Source organism: Grammomys surdaster, unplaced genomic scaffold (assembly GCF_004785775.1).
Source record: "Grammomys surdaster isolate TR1022 unplaced genomic scaffold, NIH_TR_1.0 165, whole genome shotgun sequence".
NCBI lineage: Eukaryota > Metazoa > Chordata > Mammalia > Rodentia > Muridae > Grammomys > Grammomys surdaster.
Genome location: NW_021604613.1, coordinates 12,346,074 through 12,371,579, shown reverse-complemented (window position 1 = coordinate 12,371,579; position 25,506 = coordinate 12,346,074). Strand labels below are relative to the sequence as shown.

General features: G+C 42.0%; 1 protein-coding gene across 1 annotated transcript in view; it reads left to right on the top strand.

Annotated features, from left to right (window-relative positions):
* Positions 1 to 8,117: 8,117 nt before the first annotated feature.
* The window catches only part of Orc2 (origin recognition complex subunit 2), a 40,139-nt gene continuing 22,750 nt past the window's right edge, over positions 8,118 to 25,506 (top strand). The window contains exons 1-7 of the mRNA XM_028765777.1: positions 8,118 to 8,228; positions 11,225 to 11,273; positions 11,714 to 11,817; positions 12,706 to 12,849; positions 16,556 to 16,645; positions 19,224 to 19,313; positions 19,947 to 19,978. Coding sequence (XP_028621610.1) covers positions 11,724 to 11,817; positions 12,706 to 12,849; positions 16,556 to 16,645; positions 19,224 to 19,313; positions 19,947 to 19,978 — 450 coding nt within the window. The 5' untranslated portion in view covers positions 8,118 to 8,228; positions 11,225 to 11,273; positions 11,714 to 11,723. The remainder of the gene's footprint in view (positions 8,229 to 11,224; positions 11,274 to 11,713; positions 11,818 to 12,705; positions 12,850 to 16,555; positions 16,646 to 19,223; positions 19,314 to 19,946; positions 19,979 to 25,506) is intronic.

Sequence of the window (25,506 nt, the reverse complement as noted above, 5' to 3'; positions counted from 1 at the left end):
TGGAGGCAATCTGTTAAGTCTCGTACCTGAGGTTGAGGATCTTTAGGTCTATCTTTTTTATTAGGTCCTCAGTTTTCTTGGTGCCTAAGTAGGTTGTCTGGAGCAGGCTGACTACCAAATTGCTGGGCAGGATTATTCTACAGTCTCTGACAAGCCTACAGCCATCAGGCTTATGGGACATAGTCAATTTACAAATAGAGATAGTGTACTCTTTGGAGTATTCTGACTTATCTTGTAGGATTGGAATTCCTAGGTTAGGCAGTTGGAAAGTCAAAGAATGGAGAGCTGCTGTCTTGGTTGCTAAATCTACCCTGTGATTTCCTTTTACTTCAGGCATAGTAGCCTTTTGGTGGTATGGGCAGTGTATAATAGCCAGGTTCTTTGGAAGCCAAAGGGTCTCCAACAGGTTTAGGATCTCCTGTTGGTTTTTAATAGCCTTTCCTTCAGGAGTCCTCTCTTCTGATAAATAGTCCCATGGACATGAGCTGTAGAAAAGGCATACCTGCTACCTGTATAAATGTTGAGTCTTTGCCTTTTGCCAATTTTAGAGCTTCTGTTAGGGCTGAGTTCAGCCTGTTGTGCCAAAGTACTGGTTGGCAGGGCAGTTGCCCATATAGATTCTGAGTCTAATTCCTCTGCCACTTCCTGTTAATCTGCCTTTCTGCCTCACTGCTGGGACACAGAGGACACCAGGCAGGCTGCCTGGGGACAGGACACAATCCAAGGATCCCTAGCTGGATGGAACAGACGAAAGGTTCCAAGGGGCTCTGGTCTGGCTGGAATGGACAAAGTGTTATAACTTTCCAGGGGAACGCTGGGACAGGGCAGATGCCTGGGCATCTTCCAGTGCCTTTGCAGCCCTCGCGCTAATGTAAAGCAGCAAGATGCAGTGGACAGCTAGAAGCCAGAGCCACTATGCAAGTCGCAGGATACAGCTGCAAACAACTGCAGCAAACAGTATCCAGCAAGTGAGAACTCGAGCCTGGCTGGCTGGGTAGAGCCGAGGTCCAGCAACAATGCTTTGGGAGAGAAAACTCTTCCCTGGAGTGTTACAGCTCAATAACACTCAGATGCTTCTTGGTGAAAGAACTCGTATCCTTTATTCCTTATAGACAGGGACCTTATAAACATTTTGGGGATAGGACTGGCTCAGTCTGAGATGTTAGGTATGCTTTATTTGCATGGAGAAGGACTTCAAGTGTTGTCCCTACATGATTAATTGTCATGGTCCTCCTTGTGGGGTGTTGGGATCATGTGTTTCAGGACAGCATGACTGGGAGCTGGTTAATGTTCTCAATTATGAGATTTGCTGGGGTTTTGAACCTGCTTCAACCTTACCAGTCCTTCTGTCTGTCCCATAGCCCCTGCATATTGTTGTCCCTCGAACACAAAGCTGCTACCATCCTGTGAACCATGTGGCCTCTGCATTCAGCAGCAGCTAGTCCATTAGGTCTTTCTGGAGTCCATGCACCTGGCTTAGTATGACTGCACAATCATGTGGGACCTCCAAATCCAGGTCTGGTAGCAGGGATGCTGGGTCCACAGCAGTGCTTGATAGAAAATGGATAGGGGGAGGGGGAGGGAAGAGGCTGGCAAGCAGCAGGCTTTGGTAGTGAGTCATGCATGCACTCCTCATTCATCCATCTAGGGACTGTTTGAGAATTCCTTCAATGCATGAAGAGTGGTAATGTAAAGTTCTTGTCCCAGAGTCAACTGGTCCGCATCCTTGCCTAGCAAGGCTGTGGCAGCAATGATTCTCAAATGAAGAGGCCACTCAGAGGCCACAGGGTCTAACTTCTTTGATAGGTATGCCACTGGGCAATTCCAGGGGCCTAACATTTGAGTGAGGACTCCTTTAGCTATACCTTTGCTTTCATCTATATATAGCTGGAAGGGTTGAATGTGAGGTAGTCCCAGTGCAGGGGCCCATTAATAAGACCTGTTTGAGTCTATCGAAAGTGCCTTCCTAGGCCTCCATCCACTGGAAGGGTTCCTTTTTCCTTGGTGGCTTCATAGAGAGGCTTTGCCAATTCTGTAAAATTATGGACACAAAGGTGGCAGAACTCTACCAACTCCAAGCATTCTCTGACCTTCTGTCTTGTGGTGGGTTTGGGGATCTTCAAAATGGTCTCTTTTCAGGCCTCTGATAGCCATCACTGGCTGCCTTTTAGACTCCCAAGTATGTTACTTCTTGGAAGATTTTAAGTCTACTTAGCTTGTGCCTGATAGCCTGATTTCCCCAGTGCCATTAGCAGGTCTTCAGTACTCCAGTGACACTCTTCCATGGTCTCTGCTGCCACCAAGAGATCATCTACATATTGCAAGAGAGTGGTATTGAGGTGTTCCCACCTGTACTCACCCAAATCTTGATGTAGAACCTCTTCAAAGATGGTTGGTAAGTTCTTGAATTTTTGTGGCACTCTGGTCTGTTGTAATTTTAAAAACACACTTGCTTCTTTGCCCAGGGCCACACTTTTGGTTTAACTCCAAGATCATGATCCCGCCAGCCCAGTGCTACCACCTTCCCAGGAGCTCAGCCTGCGATCTGATCTCTCCCAGTTTAGCTCTGAGATTGGCTACCACTAGCCTCACTTCCAAATTGCCTGTTCCTACCAGTTAGCTGTACCAAGCCAACAACAACCTCCCCAGCTGCTTTCTTTCTCCTCCTGGTGACCTTAGCTCTGTGGATGGAAAAAGTAGACAGTTTTATTTAAAACTAGCCAGATAACACAATGGCTGAGTGAAGAATCTCCTGCCCTAATCTTATCAGCTAACAGCCAGCTCCTCCCAACCTCCTAGGCCCCTCGCCTGTGGCAGAGGCTGAATGTCCTAGGTGCCTCAAGGCCTTACATGGATGTTCATGCTTCTCTTTCCAAAGCCTGGCTGAAAAGACTGCCTCGCTCTCTGCATCCCTTCTCTTCCTCCTGGGATCTGAAAGTTTCACATTTACCTTCACCCAGCAATTGGATTCCACTGTCTTTATTGAAACAATCAAGAACCAATTAGGAAACTGGATTTTAGTATCAGCTCCTCCCCCTACACTTGTCCATGTTAGTTGTCCATTGAGTCCTTCTCTGGGTCTTGCCACTCAATGGCAAACATAGGTTGGCTCTGGGGGCCTAAGAACAGACTAAAGAAGGCATCTTTGAGGTCCAATACTGTAAACCAACTCTTGAAAGGTTCTAATGAACTCAGGAAGATATAAGAGTTTGGTACCATCAAATATATGTCTATAACTCTCCTATTTACCTCTCTGAGGCCTTGACTGGTCTATAGTCACTGGAGTTCAGTTTCTTGATGGGAAGGAGGCATATATTTCATGGGGATTGGCAAGGTACTACTATGCCCAAGTCCCTGAGCCTTCTGATGTGGGGTATGATGTGGGGTGCCCACTTTGGCTTCTTGGGGCATTGGGTACAGTTTTATTCAGACAAGAGTTGCCCCTGGTTTCAGTTCAGTCCAAATGAGGGGGTCCTATGGCTTACCAACCCCATTCCTCTGGTTTCTACCCAAGCCAAGGGGGATTTGTTTAACCATGTTGAGATCTCATTCCAAAGAGCTTGCACTCTATATTTATCTTCTAGAGACAGAATGAATGGCACACCCTCTGGGATCTGGGACAGAGGTCCCTTTTGATCAAAGGAAATCTGAGCTCCTATCTTAGTCAGTAAATCTCCCCCCAAGAGGGGGTAGCGGCAGTCTGGTATGACCATGAAGAAATGGGATACCCAGCTTGTTCCGAGATCTGCTGTTCTTTGGGAAGTTCATGCATCCTGATTCATACCAATGGCCCCTGTACCCATGATTTCTTTGAGGACAATTTACCATGGGATTGGGCTAAGACTGAATGTTGTGCCCATGTCTACTAAGAAATTTATAGGTTTTCCCTCCACTTTAAGGGTTATGTTGGGTTCAGGAAGGGGGTCTGAACCCTGTCACCTCTAGTCACTAAGTTCTTCCAACTTGAGGACCTGCTAGCGCTCCCAGCCTCAGTCCCTCTGTGGAGGTTTCTTGGGGAAGTCCTTGACCCAACATCCCATATTCTTACATATCCATTGATTTGGAGGTTTTGTTTCCCCTTTTGTTGGGGACTTACCTTTTCTGGCCACAAGATAGTGCCATTGGTAGTGTTTCTCTTCCAGGGAATCTGCTGATGTGGCCAGAAGGATCTTGGCCTCGTTGTGAGCTTGTCGCTCATTGGCAGTGGTCATAGCTCGTAAGTGTTGCTCCTCAAGAGTTTCTCCATTGTTGTACACTTTCTTGACTACCACCCACAACTCCTGCAAACTCTTCTCCCCTAACCTATCTATTCTCTGCAGTTTGTGCTTGATTTAGGGGACAGCTAGATTTACAAAGGCCATAATGACTGCTGACTTATTTTCAGGTGCTTCTGGGTCTAGGGACATGTAGGTGCAATAGGCCTCCTTAATCCTTTCTAAAAAGGCTGCAGGTGATTCTTTTCTGCTGCATATTATGTACCTTGGCCAAATTAGTGGCTTGACATACAGCTGCCCTAAGACCTCCCATTAGAGTCTAGTGGTAGACCTGAAACCTCTCCTTACCTTCTGCCAAGTTAAAATTCCAGTCTGGTTTGGGCAAGGAAAAGCCTGCATCAGTCATAGCTTAGTAGTAGGGGGTCCCATCTGCTCCTAGAACCAATTTCCAGGCCTCATTTAAAATCCTCTCTTGGTCCTTGAAAGTGAAGAGGATCTGCAAGATCTGTTGGCATTTATCTCAGGTGGGCTGGTGGGTAAAAATGACAGAATCTATTAATGCAGCTAGTTTCTCTGAGAGCTCAGTGCTCTGGGGTTTCCAGTTACATAGATCACTAGTGGCAAAGGGCCAGTAATGCATCATCAGTTAGTTCCCCTCATTTTCTTGGGGGCCTATTGCACTCAAGGAGAGAACATTGGCTTGGCTGTGGGCAGTCAAGGCAGCTCTTGCTGGGCTCTCCCTCAGGTGTGAGGTGGGCTCACCAAGGTTGAGGCTCTGGATGATCCCCTAGTGGGGGTTGGTAAGGCAGGGGTGAGAAGAGGAGGTCTTCCTCAGTGCCACCCTGCAAGACAGGATAAAGAAGGTCAGTAGGGTTAGTTTCAGCTTTTTGTTTCTCTCAGTTTTCCAGAGTAAGTATGAAGGTACTTGGCTGCTGTGGTGGCAGCAGTGACTTGAGCCATTCTGGTGGCACCTGGACCAGATCCTGCCAGGTGGTGATGTAGGGGACTTGGTCTGGGTGTTTTAGTCATCCAAAAATAATGTCCTTGGTCCTAAAAATCACAAGCATGTGTCAAGTCTCCCCTAGGGGCCAGCCAACATTGAAAAGTGGTCATCCATTCATGCAAAAGGTGGTAAGTCTGTCCTTAACATCTAAGCCTAGACTTCTAACCATAATTTTATAGTCCTTGAAATGGTCTAAGAACAAAGTTAAAGGTGTGGTCTGAGCCTGTCCCACAGCATCAGTCACAAAGTCAGACAGAGAGCAAACAGAAGGATGAAAGACAGTAAGACACTCAGTCCTCCTGGTGACTGGAGGTAAAATGAAAATGAGACAACAGCCTTGCACAGGCATCTCAAGTCTATGCAGGGTATCCAATCCCCTACATGCGAGTCTGGGATATCTTCCAAGTCCCTTGGCCCCAGGGTCATTCATCGAGTCCACCTAGACTGCCTGCAGGCTACTCATATTAAGGGTCGAATGTCAAGAGACTGGGACAGAGGACAAATGTTCAGACACCTACCAGCCAGGCTTTGACTCAACAGTTTGAAGGGTCCTGGGGCTAGGGGCGCTTGGGGATCCTGGACGAGCCCCAAATGTTATGCCCAGATCCAAGAGTCCCCAAAGACCACCAGGAGTAGAACTTGTATGCAAAAGTAAAGAGTTTTTATTCAAGCTTGAGCTCTGACAAAGTGGGGTAGCACGGAAAGCCTCAATCACCTAAGGTTCAACCTTTTTTATTTAGAGTAGGGTGAGGGACTTATCAACTTGGCAGTTATATGATTGGCTAACAATGATTTCAGTTGGCTTAAGCAGTTTATATCTATCTATATAGATATAGAACATTAGGTATTTTCTTGCTGGTGGCCCATACCTAGGGTGGTTCCTTCCTGGAACAGTTTTTGTTTTTTTCAATAATTAGAGTTTAACCTTAGGACAGGGCCTAGTGTAAAAAATGGAGGCCTGGTTATAAGATGGAGTCTGTCTTGTCAAGTTGGGGCCCTTCGGCAGTATCTGACATGAATTCTCTCTTATTGATGAAACATAGTAAGTAATAACTCAGGTATCTATAGGAAAGTAGATTCTAATAGCATAGAAGGTAGGTATCTGCCCAGCTCTTGTGCTGTTTAAGGTTTAAAAAGGTTGTATGTGTGTTTTATCTGGGAATTGAACAATCCTGGTCCAGATTACATACTTTCTCCAACAAAAGTGAAATACTGATATATCAAAACTATCCTCACATTTCTCAACTGAAGTTTTTAAACCAGTGGTTCCCAACCTGTGAGGCACAACCCCTTTGGCTAATCTCTATCTTCAGAAATATATGATTCATAACAGTAGCAAAATTACAGTTATGAAGTACAACAAAAATAACTTTATGGCTGGGGGTCACCACAACCTGAGGAAGTGTATTAAAGGGTCACAGCATTAGAAGGTTGAGAACCACTGCTTTAAACAGCTTCCAAAAAGTCTGACTCCATTTCTTCCTTCCCACTATTATATTCTTTCAATACAAATGTGACCAGTGCCCTAAGTATCAACTTGTAATTCATAATATCAGAGACTTTGACACTTTATTCATCTATTTTCATTTTGCCTTTCTTCCTGGAAAATTTAAATCAATTCAGTCCTTAGTTTCCAGATCTCTTCCTTTATGGAAAGTGTTCCTGATTCCTTCTGGTCTTATAATTATATAATCCTGTGCCCTGCTGTTAGGAACGTAACTTAAAAGTCATTCTCTGGAACTTAGAAACCATTTTGTGGGAACTTAGAAACCATTTTGTGTGACTTGAAATAATGCAATGCATGTGAGATAGAAGTTTCCTCTGGCAAGTCCTAGAAGTAAACCACTGGTAGGCCACCTGGCAGCCCAGTCACCAACCCAGCCCAGGACAGGCCTTGATATGCTTAAAACCAAAAACCTAACCTCAAGGTGGTGTTAAGATAACCCAAGTTGTGAGCTTGATTTTCAGAGTCCAAAGAAATGATAAAGGTTGGAACTTTGGGATTGTTCTCTAGGATTGCACTGCTGTGCTCCCTAGACATAGAATTTCTAGCCTGTGTGTGTTTATATCCGTCGGCAAGAACGTGTACGTAGGTATTCAGCTGCCTTATTGTAGCACTTTCCCCAATACTGTCTGATCAGTATCTTCTCGTTCAATTACCCAGAAGCTCAGTTATTCAGAGGTGCCTGGACTTGAGTATTGTATTCTTACTGTTGGTACTAAGTATGGTACTTTGTTTGTAATAAGCGAATCCAAATGACAGTCCTGTTAGTGAACAAATATTTTCATGTATCCCAGCTAGGTTCATTTCTTTTCCCCCTCATTTTTTTCTGAATAAGCCCCCCTTTCGTCTCATTAGTTGTATGGTCTATTTTCTCATTCATGCTCTGGCTCCGCCCTCCCTCAAACCTTTGAGATCCCTCTGCATCAAATGAGAAGAGTTATGTGCTGTTCCTCAAGCGAATCCATTTTCATTATCTTTTTTCCTCAGAGTAGTTAGACTAACAACGTTAAGATTGACATAAAACACCAACCAATCGTACAACCGGGAACATTCCCCTAAACTTCAGACATCTAGCTCATACTTGTCTCTCAACCAGGAGGAACGTTCCAGCGTGCTCCGCGTCTGGTCCCTTCACCCGGAAACGGAAACGGAAGAGACGAAGAACGCCTCGGAACCCACTATTGGTGGTGGTGGTGGTGGGAGGATCTGTTTTCCGGCTGAACGAGGTCCTATGGCCTGAGTCAACCGGCTTGCGGCGCCGTCGCTCTTGGCGACTCGGCTTCCCATTGGTCTCTTAGGGCACCGCCCACCGGCGACGGGAATTCGGTGTGCTGCGCGCAGCTGCCTTCTTCTGCTGGGCTCGGAGGTTCGGCTTGTGCCAGTGGGATCTTACCGTAGACGCCGGCCTCCCAGGCCGTTCTAGGGTGCCCTGCGGCGGCGGCGTCCTGGCTGGCCGCGCGTGTGAGCCTCGCGGACCTTCTCCCTCTTTCCGGCTCTGACTCGAGAGGTGAGTCCCGATGCCCCCTTGCTGCAGCCGCGGCTCCCTGCGCGCTTCCCCCGACACCTGTGGCCTCGCCGCTCGCCCACCGTGGCGGGAGATGATGAGGCCGCGGAGCGCAGGCTGGGGGATGCCGGGGAGCAGCCCCTCTGGGGTGCCTCACTCGTGAGAGGCGCTGTCTGTGAAAGCCAAGTCTGTCCTGCAGCGAGAGGTCTCCTGCGCGGACCATTCCTGCTTTCCGGCTAACTCGGCCCTTTATTTGGAAAGAGAATTGTAAGGAACTGTAACGAAAATGGCAGTGTTCTGCCAGAGGAGAGGGAACTCTGTCTGTTCTGTCATCCCGGCCGGGAGTCCCTAACGATCTCCTTGGGACAATGCTTGGTGTTTACTCCCAGAGGAAAGTGTGTAGCTGCAAACACTTGGTGCTGCCTTGTAGTTGACTGTGAAGAGAATTGACCCTTTAACCCTATAGATAATCACTATCCGTTATAGATGCTCACACTAGGAATATCTGTATTTCATCGGTTGATTGTGGGTCTGTGCATTCGTGTGGATGTTGGTGCATATGTGCGAGTAGTGTGTGTTAATTTTAGATGTCTTCCTGAATCGCTTTTAACAGAGGCTGTGTCTTACTGAAACCAGGTCCTTGTTGGTTAGCCAGCTTGCCTCATATGGATCCCCATTCTCCGCCTCCTCAGTTCTGAGCACTCCTCATCTTTTGAATGGCTACTAGGATCTCAGCTCCCATTCTGACATTTGCAGGACAAGTGCTTTTATCCACGGAGCTGTCTAGTCAGCCTCATTGTGTATTTGTTAGGTAGTGTTTTTCTGAGGAATTGTGGGAAAGAAGGGAACATTCTCTTATGAGGTCTTGGTAGAAATTTCAATTGCGGTGGTTTTGTTTGTATTATGTAAGATATCTTAAAAATCGGAGATGTATAAATGCATTTGGGTACAAACAAGACCGAGCAGGCATATCCAGCCCTTTTGACTTAGAGTGTTGCTGTCATCTACAAAGTTTGTTACTGAGAACATCACAATACAGTTACAAAAAAAATTGTAAGAAAACCAAAACACTCATAATGTGTTTAAGTAAGTTTACAGCAAGGATTCATGCCTTGACCACACAGGGCAAACTCACCACCGATTAATGCTAGATCTGGGTATGGGACATAGCTGTGACCCTACTACTCTTAAAACTGAGGCTGTCAAATCATGCGTTCAAAGCTGGTTTGTGTTATAAAGTAAGCCCATCACAAAAAGTTAACTAAGAGACTAGTGGTGTATGTAGTACAGTTGATGAAGTGGTTGGCTTAGCTCAGCTCCATCCCCAGCATGGCGGATGCTAGTGATGGAAACACAGGCCTATAACCTAGCACGGGGGAGCTGGAAGCAGAAACAGAAGTTTAAGGTTATCTTTGGCTACATGGTTGGAGGCCAGTCTGGGACTCATGAGATAACTGTTTTACACAAAACAAAAACAAAGTAAAAGAAAATGCAACAGGTATTAGAGAGATAGCTCTGTTGGTAAAGTGCTTGCCTTGCAAGCATGAGGACCAGAGTTCAATCCCTAGAACCACCGTTAAAAAAATGGTAGCATGGGGAGCTTGCTGTCCTAGGGAGGCAGAGACAAGTGGTTCCCGAGGTTTGCTGTTCAACCAGTCTAATCTACGAGTTCTAGGCTATTGAGAGACCCTGTCTCAAAAAATGAGATGAATGACTCCTGAGGAATAAGACACCAGAGGTTGACCTCTGACCTCTGCACTTACACATAAACACTAAACCACCATAGGGAAATGGCCTGTGGTAATATTTAGTTCTCAGAGTATTTTTACAAGAGTCTTTGAAAACTCAATCTCAAGAATTATTTATCTTTTGCTAATTAGATAACATTCTTTCTGTAGTCTGACCCTTCCCCACACTTTACTCTCAGAGCCAAATGTTTTGTTTTGTGATGACATGTTATGAGTAGTTTTCAGAAAGCAAAACATGTACTTAGGGTAAGATTTTTATCCAGTGGCAAGAAGTGCTTTACAAGGTAAATGAAAAAGAAACAAGCTTCATAATCAGCTGATGGGAACTTAAGAATCAGTCAAAACTGGGTCTCTAAATTGTCTGAGTTTTGGTGAATTGTTCAGTATTTAACCAACAAGTTTACTTATTTATAAAGTAGAGTAATTACACACATAGACAAAAATGTATAAATGTATAAATTGACTTATACCTAGTTTCTAGGGTATCTAAAGGTACCTGATATAGTATCTTACATAATGTATCAAAACAACAAAAATCCTTTTTATTCACATGTAAATTGTTAGTTTCTTCATAGACGTATCATATAGCTGCATTACACATTTTGTCTAATATACTCAGATTATTTTTAAAATGACCCAAGAAGAACATCGTTTGCTAGATATGGTTCTGACTCTCTTCCCCCCCCCCCCCCCAGACAGGGTTTCTCTGTGTAGCCCTGGCTGTCCTGGAACTCACTCTGTAGACCAGGCCAGCCTCGAACTCAGAAATCCACCTGCCTCTGCCTCCCAAGTGCTGGGATTAAAGCCGTGTGCCACCACTGCCTGGCCTGGTTCTGACTCTCTAGATGAAATAGTTATTATTTTTCCCTACAAAATGTAACCTCTTAGAGCTCCCAGTGTTAAATTAGAATACTTGTAAAGAGTTAGGTTTGGTGGCACTTATAATTCCAGCACTTGGGAGGCAGAAGCAGGAGAATTTTGAGCTCAGGGCTAGCCTTGGCTACATAACAACGCTAAGGCAGAAAACAAAATTCATAGTGTGTGCTTAGGTTTCCTCCTCTGACCTGCCTCTTACCTGTCTAGACATTTTTCATGTTTCTTAGCCTATTGCTGTTCTGTTCTGTCCTGGCCACCGTAGCAGTTTTAGCTTCTTGAGAATAATTACCTGCACATCATGCTGTTAGTTAAAACTCTTCGCTTTGGGAGGGAGTGCTTTCCTTCACTTACTACCTGATCTTGATTGACTTCTAGTTACAGGTGACTGGATGTTCAAGCTGCAGCATGCATAGCACCTTACAAGGTAAAAGAAAAAGCCATTTAATTATGCTGGTTATTAAAAAATTAGCAATATTTATCTGTGTAATAAATAAGTTGTGAGAGAGAACCATTAGGTTTTTGGTGGGTTTTTTTTTGTGTGTGTGTGGGGGGTGTTGTTTGTTTGTTTTTGTTCTGGTATTCCAGAAGGGAAGGTAAATATGGGGTTTCTGAGAGCATGTCCTGGTTTGGTTTTCTGTTGCTTTGGTAAAGACTTTGACCAAAAGCAAGCTGGGGAGGAAAGGGCTTGGCTTATGTGTCTCAATCTCAGGCCATCGTTGAGAGACATACAAATGGAATAATGCATAGTATGGTCCTACCTATAAAAATGTTAAGTAAGTCTGTGTGTTCATTTCACAAATAAGTTTAATTAACCTGACCATTGGTGTGGCCCCTTCATCACACTGACTTACTGGTTTTGTTTAGGTTGGCCACAATGAGCACACTGCAGTCAAGGGAGGCTAAGGTGCCAAGTGTTCAGTTTGTGGGAGACGATGATGTTCTTAGTCACATTCTGGATAGAGAAGGAGGTATGTATGATTGTACAGTTGAAAGATACTTATGGATCATGCTGTTCCTATAATACACAATATTGACTCTAGTAAGACTGCTCTGATTTTTAGTTTGCTTCTTTTGAAATTTAACTGTAAGGCAGTATAACCTTAACTAATATGAAATGCTTAGTAGCTGTGGAAAATAACTACTCATTAACTCTAAATTCTAGAGGCGTGTGTGTGCATTTAACTTAGTTACATATATTTTTTTCTTAATGTTGATTTGTTTTTAAGATTTATTTATTTTACGCATATGAGTACACTATTGCTCTCTTCAGACACACCAGAAAAAGGTATCAGATCCCATTACAGAGCCACCATGTAATTGCTGGGAATTAAACTCAGGACCTCTGGAAGAGAAGTCAGCGCACCCAACCACTGAGCCATCTCTCCAGCCCTGTTTATGGGTTTTTGACTGCCTATATGTCTATATACCACATATATGCCTGGTGCTTACGGAGGTCAGAACAATGCATTGGAATACCCTAGGGCTAGAGTTATAGACACTTGTAAGTCACTATGTGGCTGTTAGGAACTGGACCCAGGTCCTCTACTAGAGCAGCAAGCACTCTTAACTGCTGAACCATCTCTCTAGCCTATGACTAAGTACTTTTAATGAAAGAAAAAGCATTGACTACCCCCACAGCTTTATGTACTGACCATGCGTTTAGTGTAGTTTGTCTGCTGACATGTATGTAACATGCACGGTGGTCAGAGGGCAACTCTCTGGAATTGATTCTCTCCTTCCACTAGGCTGGTGTGGTGCACATTTTACCCACCAAGCAGCCATCTGGGTAACTCTAATGTAATAGTTAGGAAAGAATCCACACCCCCTGTGTTCTAGTGTTTTGTATATTTTTACAGGAACTAAATTAAAGAAGGAGAAAGCGCAGCTTTTGGTCAATCCCCAGAAAGTAATAAAGAAAGCAGAATGTGCGTTGGAGAAAAGTGACCTGGAAGTCTTAAAGGATCAGAACTACGTGGAAGTCTTGGGAAGAGATATTCAAGGTATCCAGTCGGGGTGACACACACCCAGCTTTCGGCTGTAGCATGAGCTGCTTTCAGAATGCACAGAAATAACTCAGTAGACTAGAAAGTCATATAGTACAGCTGTGTGTCAAATCTAACGGCATTTCTTTTAAGTTACTTGTTTTGGTGTAATTTGTAAGGTCTGATTTTTTAATTGTGTGTGTGCAAATGTGCAAGTGCCATTGGAGGCCAAAAGAGGGCATCAGCTGGGGTTATAGGTGGCTGTGAGCCTCCCGAAGTAGTTCTGGGACCAGGACTCAGCTCTTCTACGAGAGTAGTGCGTGCTCTTAACTACTGAACCATCTCTCCAGCCCCCAACAATTTTTTTTTAATAGAGAAATAACCAGTCCTTGATCTGTGACCGTCTTCAGCACAGCCTCCTGAGTAGTTGTGATTATAGACATGTTCCATCATGCCACAGACAGGCATGTTACTGCTTTTACAGGAGAAAAGGTTTATTTCAGTTCACAGATACAGAGGATTCAATCCATGGTTTCTTGGGGCCATGCTATTGGGCAGAATTTAGACTGTGGTTCCTTGTTCCAATGCTCGTAGGTGGGACATCATGGGGGTTGGTAGCATGTGCAGAAGAGAACTCTTCCTTCATGGAGATAGGGAAGCAGAAGATAGTGACTGTACTGGCTGGTTTTTTGTGTCAACTTGACACAAGCTGGAGTTAGCACAGAGGAAGGAGCTGCCTCTGAGATTCAGCTATAAGGCATTTTCTCAATTAGTGATCAAGGGGGAGGGCCCCTTGTGGGTGGTGCCATCCCTGGGCTGGTAGTCCTTGGTTCTATAAGAAAGCAAGCTGAGAATGCCAGGGGAAGCAAGCCAGTAAGAAACATCCCTCCATGGCCTCTGCATCAGCTCCTGTATCCTGACCTGCTTGAGTTCCAGTCTTAACCTCCTTTGGTGATGAACAGCAATTTGAAAGTGTAAGCAGAATAAGCCCTTTGCTCTCCAGCTTGCATTTTGGTCATGATGTTTTGTGCGGGAATAGAAACCCTGACTAAGAAGGACAATGACATTTGAAAATGGATTTACAAATTAGGTCCTTTTATTGTTTCCTTGGTTCTCTCTGTAGAAGCAGGAAAATTCATCCAAGTAGTGTTGCTCTCACCTAGGCATGCTCACAGTGCTGGTGCTGGGTTTTTATTGCTGATGGTTTGGGTTTTGTTTGTTTGTTTGTTTTTTTGAGGTCAGCCTCAAACTCACTGAGATTTTCCTGCCTCTGTCTCCTGAGTACTGGGATTAAAGGCATTTACTGCCGGGCCCAGATCTTGTAAGCAACTTTTGAGTAACTATGACATCTTTATTTACCAATCAGAATTAATTGAGGGCAAGTTCTCAAAAGCTGCAGACAGACCCTCTCATGCAAACAGTTTTGGGGAACACAATTAGCATTAAAATACAAACAGCTCAATTAACCTGTTCCCTATTGTTAGAACAAGTGGGAATTCCAGTCTTTTGCTATATTTTTGTGCTAAAGCTTTAGATACATTCGTTATTTCTTTAGCAAACTTCCTAAAGAAGATATTGTTCTAACATGTCTAGATGTAGTCAACAGGTTTAAAAACATTTTAAAATCATCTTTCTTACAGTGCTGGGGGTAGAACACAAGCTCTGGTACGCTGGGCAGATGCTTTTCCGTTGATCTAGACCACAGCCCTCTTATATCTTAGTCTTTGCCTTCTACCCCACTGACCTAAAACTCAAGAAGATTCACCTCCTTCCAGCTCCCCAGTTCTGGGATTGAAAGATTACACAACCATGCCCGTCATGAATTTTTTTTCCTGTTATTTGCCAACACATGTTTAGAGGTAGAGGGTAGAGTTCCAGGTAATATGTAGAAAATAGCGTTTTCTGCATTTATCTTAGTGTTTTATTTTAACCTGATTCAAGAATTTTTTTAATTATCTTTCTTTTGTTATCTGTTTATTTATTTTTGGCTTTTCTAGGATTTCTCTGTGTAGCTATGGCTAGCCTGGAACTCAGAACTCACAAAGTTCTCCTGCCTCTGCCTCTGCCTCTGCCTCTGAAGTACTTGGGATTAAAGGAATGTGCCACTACATCTTGGTTGCTGGGATTTGAATTCCAATCCTCATGATTACATAAAAACATTCTTTTTTTTTTTTTTTTCAATTTAGATTATTATGTATACAATGTTTTGCTTGCATGTATGCCTGCATGCCAGAAGAGGGCATCAGATCCCATTACAGATGGTTGTGAGCCACCGTGTGGTTACTGGGAATTGAACTCAGAACCTCTAGAACAGTTAGTGCTCTTAACCACTGAGACATCTCTCCAAGACTCTAGAAAACATTCTTAACTGTGGAAGTTTTCCCCCAGCTCTCTTTTGACATAACAGAAAACACTAGTGTTTTGGATTTTTTTTTGGCTTAAAAAACAATCAAATAAACAAAACCAACAGTTTAAAAGTTATAATTTGTTTATTTTGTGTGTTCAAATGTGGAAATCAGAGAGCAACTTGGGGGGGTTCATTCTCTCCTTTCGACATGTTGGTTTCAATGATCAAAGTCAGGCTGTCAGACTTTGTGGTGGCAGGTGCCTTTGCCCACTGAACCATCTTGCTGGCCTAACTTTTAAAACACAGAGGGACATTTAACAAAGGATCTTTCCTTTTCCTGCATTGCCATTTTGAGACTTGGTATCATGTAGCCTAGGCTGGTTTTGAACTACTGATCATCTTGTCTCCTCACGAGTGCTAGAATTGCAGGCATATACCACCACATCTGGCTCTAACACAGAATTTTTAGGAAGAGTAAGAAAAGAAGAAAGTCTGTTCACTAAGAACATATGCTGTGGTATGTCCCCAAGGGTTTATGGATTAGAAGTGTGGTACCCAGTGCAGTGATGTTGGGAACTGACAAGGTCTAATAGGAGTTAAGTCACCTGAGGCAAGCTACCTTAAGAGAGATAGCACTGAAGTAGCTATCCTTGTGTAGATTGGACTGTGCTATACTTACCATTAGAATGAATTAAGATAGCCCTTGCAAAAGCAGGATATTTAAAAAAAAAAAAAAAGTGTCCCCTGGGTGGCTCTCAAGCTTCTTGACTTTCTGAATGGCACAACCAAGGGAGCTTTTATCAGGGAGCTCTTGCTAGCTACATGTCCAGGAAGAAAGAACACCTTTTATTTATAAAGTTCTTTACTTCAGGGATTTTTTTTCTTTTTTTCAGACTCTATTTTATTTATGGTTGTGCGGGTATGTGGGTGTGTGGAGGGCATTGGATCTGCTATGGGCTACCAGATGCAGGTGTTGGGAGTCCAACTCAGATTCTCTAGAAGAGGAGGAAGCATTTTTAACCACTGACCCATTTCTCCAAGTCAGGTTTTGTTTTGCTAGGGTAACAGAACTAGTGAAGATAGACTTTACGTCTACTGTTGGTCCTTCACAGCTCATAGTTTTACCTACGTGATTTAATTCTCATATTAATCTCTCTAATCTAGAGAAAAATCTATAAATAGTATGTTTCTTGTGTTAAAATTTAAGTACACAAGATCAGTCGGTTTCCTTGTGTATGTGAAAATATTTTGTATATAAATATCTGATGGTAAGCTTTTATGAAAGGTAGTAAGGAATATAACTTAGATTTTAGCTATTTAAAACTGTATCTTTTTTCTTAACCTTTTCCTCAGTGCATGTTACATTTTCTTTTTCAGAATCCTTGGGAAACGGCTCTGCTGTAGATGATAGGAATAAAGTTTATTCTTTTCAACATAGAAAACACCCTCAAGAGATGACTAAATTGGGTATGTTACTGTCTGTCTTCTATAGTCATTTTAGACTTAACACCACAGTCTCCTGATTATCATCTTACTATATTAAAAGAATGATGAAATCAATGGTTCTTAGAATTTAGAGAATGAGACATTTCCTTAAAGAATGATGCCATTTATTGGTATGATGTCATACACCTAGAATTCCAACACTGTAGACATAGAGATAGGAGTATCACAAGTTCAAAGACATCCTGAGCTGCTGTCACTTAAAAAGAAAGTTATGTATATAATAACAGTAGAAGTTATTATTGACCAAGTACGATATGCCAGGGTCAATGCATTGTGTAATATATGTCTGTTGCCTGTCTATCTAGAGTATCGTGATGTGTACTAAAATTACAGACACATTGAAGAGCCAAGTTTAGATTTCAAATCTTACACCATTCTGTTTCTACCCAGTCTCCATCATGTTACTTACAAGTTACACTGGTTGTTCAAAGTAGAAAGGCATTCTCTGGGGTTGAATCATGGAAGATGGTGATGCCAATCCTTGAAGATCAATAGAAATTACTTTACTTCCCGTCTCACTGTTTCCTTTGCACTTATTATCAGATAGAAGGCAGGAAGCGGTGGCATGTACCTGTAATTCCAGCTACACAGGAGGCTGAGGCAGGAAGACGGTAGACTTGAAGGCTAACTGGAGCTGAACAGTGGGAGCCTACCTTACAACATCCATTTTTATGTCCATATGAAACCAAAAGGATCTCTGCTAGTTGCATGAGCGTATGACATTATGTTGATAGTTTTCCTTCCCCCGCCCTCCATCCAGTGAATCAGAGCCTTTTAATCCAAATGTTAGATATTCTAGAGGGGCCCACAGGCTGACCCCCAGGCACACCTAGAACACTGCAAAGGATGAGGGCCGTGAAGAAGAGATGGGTTAATCACAGAGCTGCAGCTCTTGCCTTCTTGCAGAGGTGGTGCCTGAGCCTTGGAGGCAGAGACACTTGGATGGCTGAGCACTGAGTGTGCACTTATTCCTAGTACTTAGGCCCTTACAAACCCCTGTAATCACAACTATCTACTGTAAAAAAGAAGCCTCTCTGACCAAAAGCAAAGGAAGTCTCAAAAAGCAAGACCATAAAAAGCAAATAAACTATAACAACAACAACAACCACAAACCACACAATGACTTATAGATCAGGAAATTAAGAAAGAGAAGTGCTGTGGAAGTTGTGAATATCTTAGCTAAATTTCAAGATCAGAAGATAAATATGGTCATATAGGCCAGTAAAATAGCTGAAATTTAAATACAGCTATACTTTCTCCATTTAAAGAATAAAAGAAGTAGGCTGGTGAAATGGTTCAGCAGCTAAAAGTATGTACTGCCTTTGCAGAGGACCCAGGGTTAGTTCCTAGTACCCTGACCAGGCAGCTCACAAACACCATAACACCAACTGTGGGGTGTCTTGCACCCCAGCCATGTGGGCATCTGTACTCAACACATATATAATTACATAATTAGAAGTGATGAAGATAATTTATAAAAAGAATAAAAGAAGTAAGATAATTTGATTAATGTACACTATTGTGTGAGTCATACACTCAGGGATGCAAATCTGTTCCCTCACGGAGGCTCCACACGATTGTCACGGTGTGAGAGTAAGTATTGTTGAAACAAAGATTAGACGTTTTATTTAAAATATCTCCTAAAAGCCAACCATTTCATCTGGTGCTTACCCAAAGAAATGGCCATCTGTTCAACACCATATTATATTTTATGCATCATTCGTATGTACACTTTTAAGCCCAGGAACATCATACTTCATAGAAAGCTTAAGAATGTTAAAATATAACTTTAACTGCATATAGTTTTTACTTGGTGTTTAGATCCCAACTTGTTGCCCTTGTACACCTAAGGAGGTTGTGGCTGTAATATATATGATAAGAAAAGGAAGGAGGGCTGGGCATAGCACAAGTCTATGAGGCAGAGGCAGGCAGATTTCTGAGTTCGAGGCCAGCCTGGTCTGCAGAGTGAATTCTAGGACACCCAGGGCCACACAGAGAAACCCTGTCTCAAAACAAACAAAGACAAGAAATAAGAGATGTTTATCGTTTATAAACATGTCAAAGGAGAAAAGAAGGTGTAAAGCTGTTGGTAGAGGTTCAAGTAAGTCTTTCTGTTTTGCTGTTTGAGAAATTTGTGTACAGTTGGGAAATTTAGATGCTAGGAAGACATTAGATGGCTCAGTGGGTAAAGGCATCTGCCACACAACATGACAAGCTGAACTTGATCTCCAAGACCCTCATTTTGGAAAGAGAAAACTAACTTCTCTGACTTCATATTACACACTGTGGCATACAAACACCCCCCCCCCACACACACACACAAATACAAATGAGTGAATGTAATGTTTTTAAAGATAAAAACATTTTGGGAAGACATCTTAAAGGCTTTTTTAAAAGCCATACTCTTAATATGGGTGGTTTATATATCTTTCTGATAAAAGTAATACAGATTTTAGTTTTAAGGAGTTCATATAAGTGAAAACTACTTCCCTCTTTGTCTGTTGATCAACAAAGGTGCTTTTTTTTTTATTCTTTAAAGCTTTAGAACTAGCAAAAACATCAGGAAAAATTGACCCACTTGACTCAAATGATCCTGAAATCACGAAAAACACCGCTCAAAAAAGCAAAGGTAAGACACCATCAGGTGATCTGTGTGTGCTGCTTTTTTTTTTTTTTTAATCTAAGTGAATTTTTCATATATTTTCTTCCTTTCTACTTGGAAAATTTATTTAACAGAATGCAATTTTAAAATCTCACCTACTTTAATATATCTATACCTATCAGTCAATAAAAGGCAGAAAGTCATCTATGTCATCCTATATTGTGAGAATTGAGAAGGACACCTAGAACAATCTCCAAGTCCTATAATCCTATACTGTGAGAATTGAGGAGGACACCTAGAACAATCTCCAAGTCCTATAATCCTTTGTCTGACTTAGCCAATTTCTCATGCAAGGTTTGGAAGTTGAATGACTTGTTGCAAATTGTGGAACATCTATTTTTGAATTACCCATTCAAATAAGAGAAACAGTTTACTTTCTGGTCCAAATGAAAAAGGCTACAGAAATGCAAGAATGCTGCAAAAGGCAGTCGCTGGTAGGAGTAGCCATACAGTTCTTGGTGATCATTTAACCTGTAGTTAAATGGGAACTCAGTACAATATGGTGGCCTGTGTGTAAGAAGTGCAGCTTTGCTGTCAACAAAACTATGTCACAATCTAAGATGAAATATTTGTAGTAAATGTGACCTTTGTTCCATTTAGGGCGTTCTACTTCAGAGAAAGCTCCGCTGGAGGTAGGTAATTGACAAAACAAGCAAGTCTTGATGGATTCTATCTTAGGTTGAATGTTATAGTTTATGGGCTTTTGCCAGTTATATACCTGTAATCTGAGGTTCAGAAAGTCAAGTGATTTACAGAGGACCTCACTTGAAATAGAACTGGAAAATGAACTCTGGTTTCCCCTTACATAACTGTTTTCTGTTCTTTCTGCTCTATCACAACTATTCTGAGTATTTTTAATTTAGTAAACCTGGTCTAGGAATTTGATGAGTTCAAATTTGTATTTATAATACTCTCTTATTGGAGTGTTTAGCCCATTAAACCTATTATTTTATATTTTAAAATTTATATTTAAAGTCTGTATTGGCTTAGGCACGTTCATTCCAGGATAGCTGAAAGTAATCCACAGTTTTTGTCACCTTTGTGTTTTAGTGATTTTGACTTCTCACTATGCCTAGTCAGGTGTGGGTAAGCCTCAAACATTTGAAATGTCAGTGGTGTGTGCATCTGGCCTATAATGACTAAAGAATTAGACATACCTGGGCTTAAGTAAAGGGACTCATTCTGTAAGGAGTGAATAGAGGTGTCCAATACCAAGGTTGTGGCCTGGAAGCCCTATTTAGCCAAATGATTAGACATGTCAGCCATTGACTTTAACAATGTTTCCTTCATGTGTTGTGTTAGATCATTATAAAAGAAAAAACTGGGGCAGCGTGATAGTGTAGTAGAAATTATTAATAAATCCCGGCCCAGACCTCCTTTGGTTTTTGAGTTCCCAGATGAAAAGCATGCCCACAGCCTTTATTTATATTACAATATGCTTTGAGCAGCACAAGAGCTGGGCAGCTGCCTGGCCTCCATGCTGTTAGAATCTACTTTCCTATCAATAACCCCGAGTTATTACTTACTATTCACTATGTTCCATCTCTTAACTCCAATTGGGCAGCCCTAGGATCTTGGTATCTTGACTCTTATCCCATGATGGCCTCTCCTTCTCCTTCCTACACATTCTCTGTTTCTCCTCCAACCCCAAGTATGGAAACCTCAATCCCACCTATGTTTCTTCTGCTCAGCTATTGACTGTTGGCATCTTTATTTACCAATCAGAAATAACTTGGGGCAGGGTCACAGGGGTTGTGTGCAGACTCCAGGTCTTCGGGGTCCGCATTTAGCATTACTGACCAAGCCCACTCAGTCAGTCAACAGTCTCGAGGGAGGGAGTGAGGATTAAAGAAAAAAAAAAAAACCCAGTTAGACAACATTTATAGTATGACTCTAGCAAATGATGAAGCAGGTTTAATTTCTCCAGTCTGCTTTTATATCATTCTAGGTACATAGAAAGAATAGGGTCAGTTCTAAGGCATAAATGCAGTAGTCACTGTTTCTAGGGACCTATCAAGATGATCAAGATACAAGGAACACATTCCTTAGCTCTATTTTTCTTGAGTTTACTTCCTTGTCCTAGCCTAATGTCAAATATTCTTGCCAAATGACTAGAAACCAAAAGCTGTCCACATTCCCCTCTTTTTTATTTCATAAACAAGACTGCATCTGTTTTAGGTTGCTCTGACCAGAATGCCTTCCCTTACCTTCACTGAAAATGCATTATCCAAGGCAATGCACTTTGGTTGATAAGGCCCTGTGCAGAATCTTACCCATCATTGACTGCCAGCCTGTTAAACTAGTGGCTCTGTCTGGGGATCTATTTTTAAGTTTCAAGCCATGTATTTTGGCTGCTAGCGTGTTGATGTCGTTAAAGACAAGTTTTATCAAAATAGGCAGGAATAAAAATATTCCCAGGACAAGAAGGGCTAACATGATCAAACTATATATGCCATTCTTGAAGCTTGACCAAGTGGAAATACTGACCTTAAGCCTTAAATAATTTTATCAGCAGTGTCCACAGCATCACAACTCAGCTAAGCAGCATTCTTTAAATTCATAATCTCAGTGTGCAGAGAGGTGTTAGAAGCATGCCAAATACCTTCCAAGTGTCTTTGAATTTTCTTCCAATTATAGTGATTGTCATTGTAAATTTTTAAAATGACACAAATCCATTGATATTTATGACATTCAAAGTGGTGTCTTACACTTAAACTCTGGACCGCCTCTCCAATAATTTGAATAGTGTTATAGAGATCCTCAATTCGTTGTTCCGAATGCCTATCTAAATCTTCTTGACTACCCAGAGTGTTAGTAACGTTTTTTGCTAAATAATTAACAAAAGTGGCTGTCAACTTCTTTCATCAAAGCAATTGCAGAAGCAGTGGTGCTAGCTATTAATGAAATCAAAGCTGCTATATCGACAGTAATCAAAGCCACTGCCCTCTTAAAGCCTGACTCCCTTCTTCTAATATTTGTAAACTTTTTTCAGAATACCAAGGTTCAGATAAACTTACAGGAATCATAATAATAGAAGTTGGTTGATGTGCTACCATTACAGATAGACCATCGTCCAGTACAGAAACACAATTGGACAAAAGACAATTAAAACAAGAGACATTGAACCCATTATCAGAGCCAATAACAAAGATAACATTCCCAATTAGTAAAAGATTAGATAGGGTAACACAGGATGTTATATTTTCCTTAACCCCAGAACTGTTCCATTTATATTCACAGCAAACATAACATCATACAAGGCAGCTGCCAATTTTCAAATATGTTTCTGAAAATGTCCAGAACCAGCCTTCCAAAGGCCCACGGTCATTTCCATCTTTTCAGTGTTGCATTGATTTCCAGAGTAGTCCATGATTGAATCAGAATAACTGGTCACATTAAAAGAAAAAGAAGGGTCATTATAACAATTTCTCTATTTGATTAATTTTTTCAAAGGCAGTTTCCACAGTTTCCATGTTCTCTGTCCCACAAAGTCTAAAAGCTTGAGGCAAAGCAGCTTGTCCAGTCTGGGATATAGGCAAGCAAAGGTGGGTCGGGAACATATGCCCAATACAGCTTCCTAGTCACCATTGTCAGGGCACTCTGCAAGCTCACAGGTCAGCATCATTATTTGTCCCAGCATCAGCATGTCACCATTCGCTCTGGCAGCCACCATGCTCCTTCAGCATTCTGGGAAAAAAAAAACACAAACATGCCCTCATCCCCATATTAATAGCTGATTAGTACCATGCCATATGCCAGTAAGGGGATCCTTCTCTCTCATCTCGGCGCAAGTCTGCTGAGTCGTCAGGCGCCATGGACACTCAGCAGCACAGAGTCCCTTGGCATCCAGGGTCAAAAAATTACAAATAAAATTTTGTGGTGAAGGCATATACAACTCCACTTTGTTTGTTTGTTTGTTTTATATAACTGATTTTTTTAGCGCTCCATGGTTCATTCCATAATTCCTTGTAACAGAGCTGTTTTAAGCATAACAAGAAGCATCTTTAAGTTTCTATTCAGAAACTAACCAAAGGGGAATAAAAATCTTGAGCTTGTGATTGAATTGAAAACTGCCAATGTTCCATTAGCTTTATATATATTTAACTATATTTTTTAAAAAGTTTCTTTTGCAATATCAGAGCATAACCATAATTTTGGAAGGCAAAACCAATTTTTAACAGTGTAAGCAATCTAGTCTCTCTAAAATCAATACCAAGTACATTATTTTCATGTTACAAAGTGTGGCCGCCAGCTCTTGTATATGGATGCATAATGGTGCAGCTTGTTTGTTTGTTTGTTTGTTTGTTTCGAGACAGGGTTTCTCTGTGTAGCCCTGGCTGTCCTGGAACTCACTCTGTAGACCAGGCTGGCCCTGAACTTAGAAATCTGCCTGCCTCTGCCTCCCAAGTGCTGGGATTAAAGGCGTGCGCCACCACTGCCCGGCCAGTGGTACAGCTTTTAATACCCCATTAAGCAACATTGTTTTAAATCCTATCTTTTATAAGTCTGGTTTCTAGGACAAGAATTACATAAAATATTATCCCAATTTAGAGATACCTTTAGAGACCTCTTTCCCTGGATTGGCCCATGCTGTATGTTGTTGCCCAGAATGACTCCAACCCTGAGTTATCAGTTTTAAGCCAACTTTCTGTTACTGATGTTACAAATTTTTAACCATATCCAATAATTTATAAGCCAATAATCTATAATGAAGACATACAGAACATATTTATACTTTTAGGAACAGCCAGAAACAAACATGAAATGGCTACATACATTTACATATTTAGACTGGACAGACAAAATTTTCTTATTTTTTTCTAGCTGTAATTTCAAGGAAGGAGCAGCTTGTCACCTGCTAAACCCAAATGTTCCAGCAGATAAAGTTTTTAACTGATTTTTCTTTTGAATGTGAAACACTGAGCAGTAGTCAAGCAACAAAACAAAACCACATATGTCAGACATAAACTGACAGACATGGACAGACTGACACACCAAAGACAGACATTAAACAGAGAGGGAAGGGAACCAGGTGTCCCAGCAAAGGGACCCAGAACCACTCTAAGCATCCCCCTGTTGGGAACCAGAGAGAAGCAGGATGTCTCCTGACCTCCTCTTGATTTTAGCACATCTCTAAGCATATGTACAAAAAAGCTTTCTACCATTATCCTGTCCCATTTTTACAGGGCTTACTCACCAATGGCCCAAATTTTCTTTATTTTCCTTTGCTCATTTCCTTTTCCCCAGGTGTCCTTCACTGAACCCCTTGTACTTTTAACATTGAGGCACCACCTAACCAAACCAGCTCAGTCAACAGGGTCTCGAGGGAGGTAGTGAGGAGTAAAGGAAAAAAGACAATTAGACAACATTGTAGTATGATTCCAGAAAATGCTGAAGCAGGTTTAATTTTTCCCAGTTTTAATTTTTCTACTTTTATATCATTCTAGGTACATACAAAGAATAGGGTCAGTTCTAAAGCTTAAACACAGTAGTCAAGGAGCAAACAAGGCATAAACAAAAGTCTCATGGTCACTGTTTCTAGGGACGTATTCAAGATGATCAAGATACAAGGGACACATTGCTCGGCTGTATTTTTCTTGAATTTACTTCTTTTTTTTTTTTTTTTTTAAATTTTTATTTATTTATTATATGTAAGTACACTGTAGCTGTCTTCAGACACCCCACAAGAGGGCATCAGATATCATTGCAGATGGTTGTTAGCCACCATGTGGTTGCTGGGATTTGAACTCGTGACCTCTGGAAGTACAGTCAGTGCTCTTAACCACTGAGCCATCTCACCAGCCCCTTGAGTTTACTTCTTTGTCCTAGCCCAGTGTCAAATAATCTTGCCAGTTTCTTAGAAGAAGCACCAAAAGCTCTCCACACATTACACTAGAGAGTAAAAGATAAAACCTTAACAAGATGGCTCAGTAGGTAAAGGCACCTATGCCTTGCCTGATTGGCGACTTGAGTTCTGTGGTGGGCAGGGGAGCATGGGAAAGGAGTGGTAGAGGAACTTTCCAGGGCAGGTGAGATTTTGATGGAAGAGGGGGCAATGGTGGAAGAGGTTATGGAGGTCCATGTGGAGGAGAAGGTGGTGGTTGGTATCAAAGATTACAAAGTGCAGACGTTAGAGAGCACTGCTTCATCCTTGGCACAA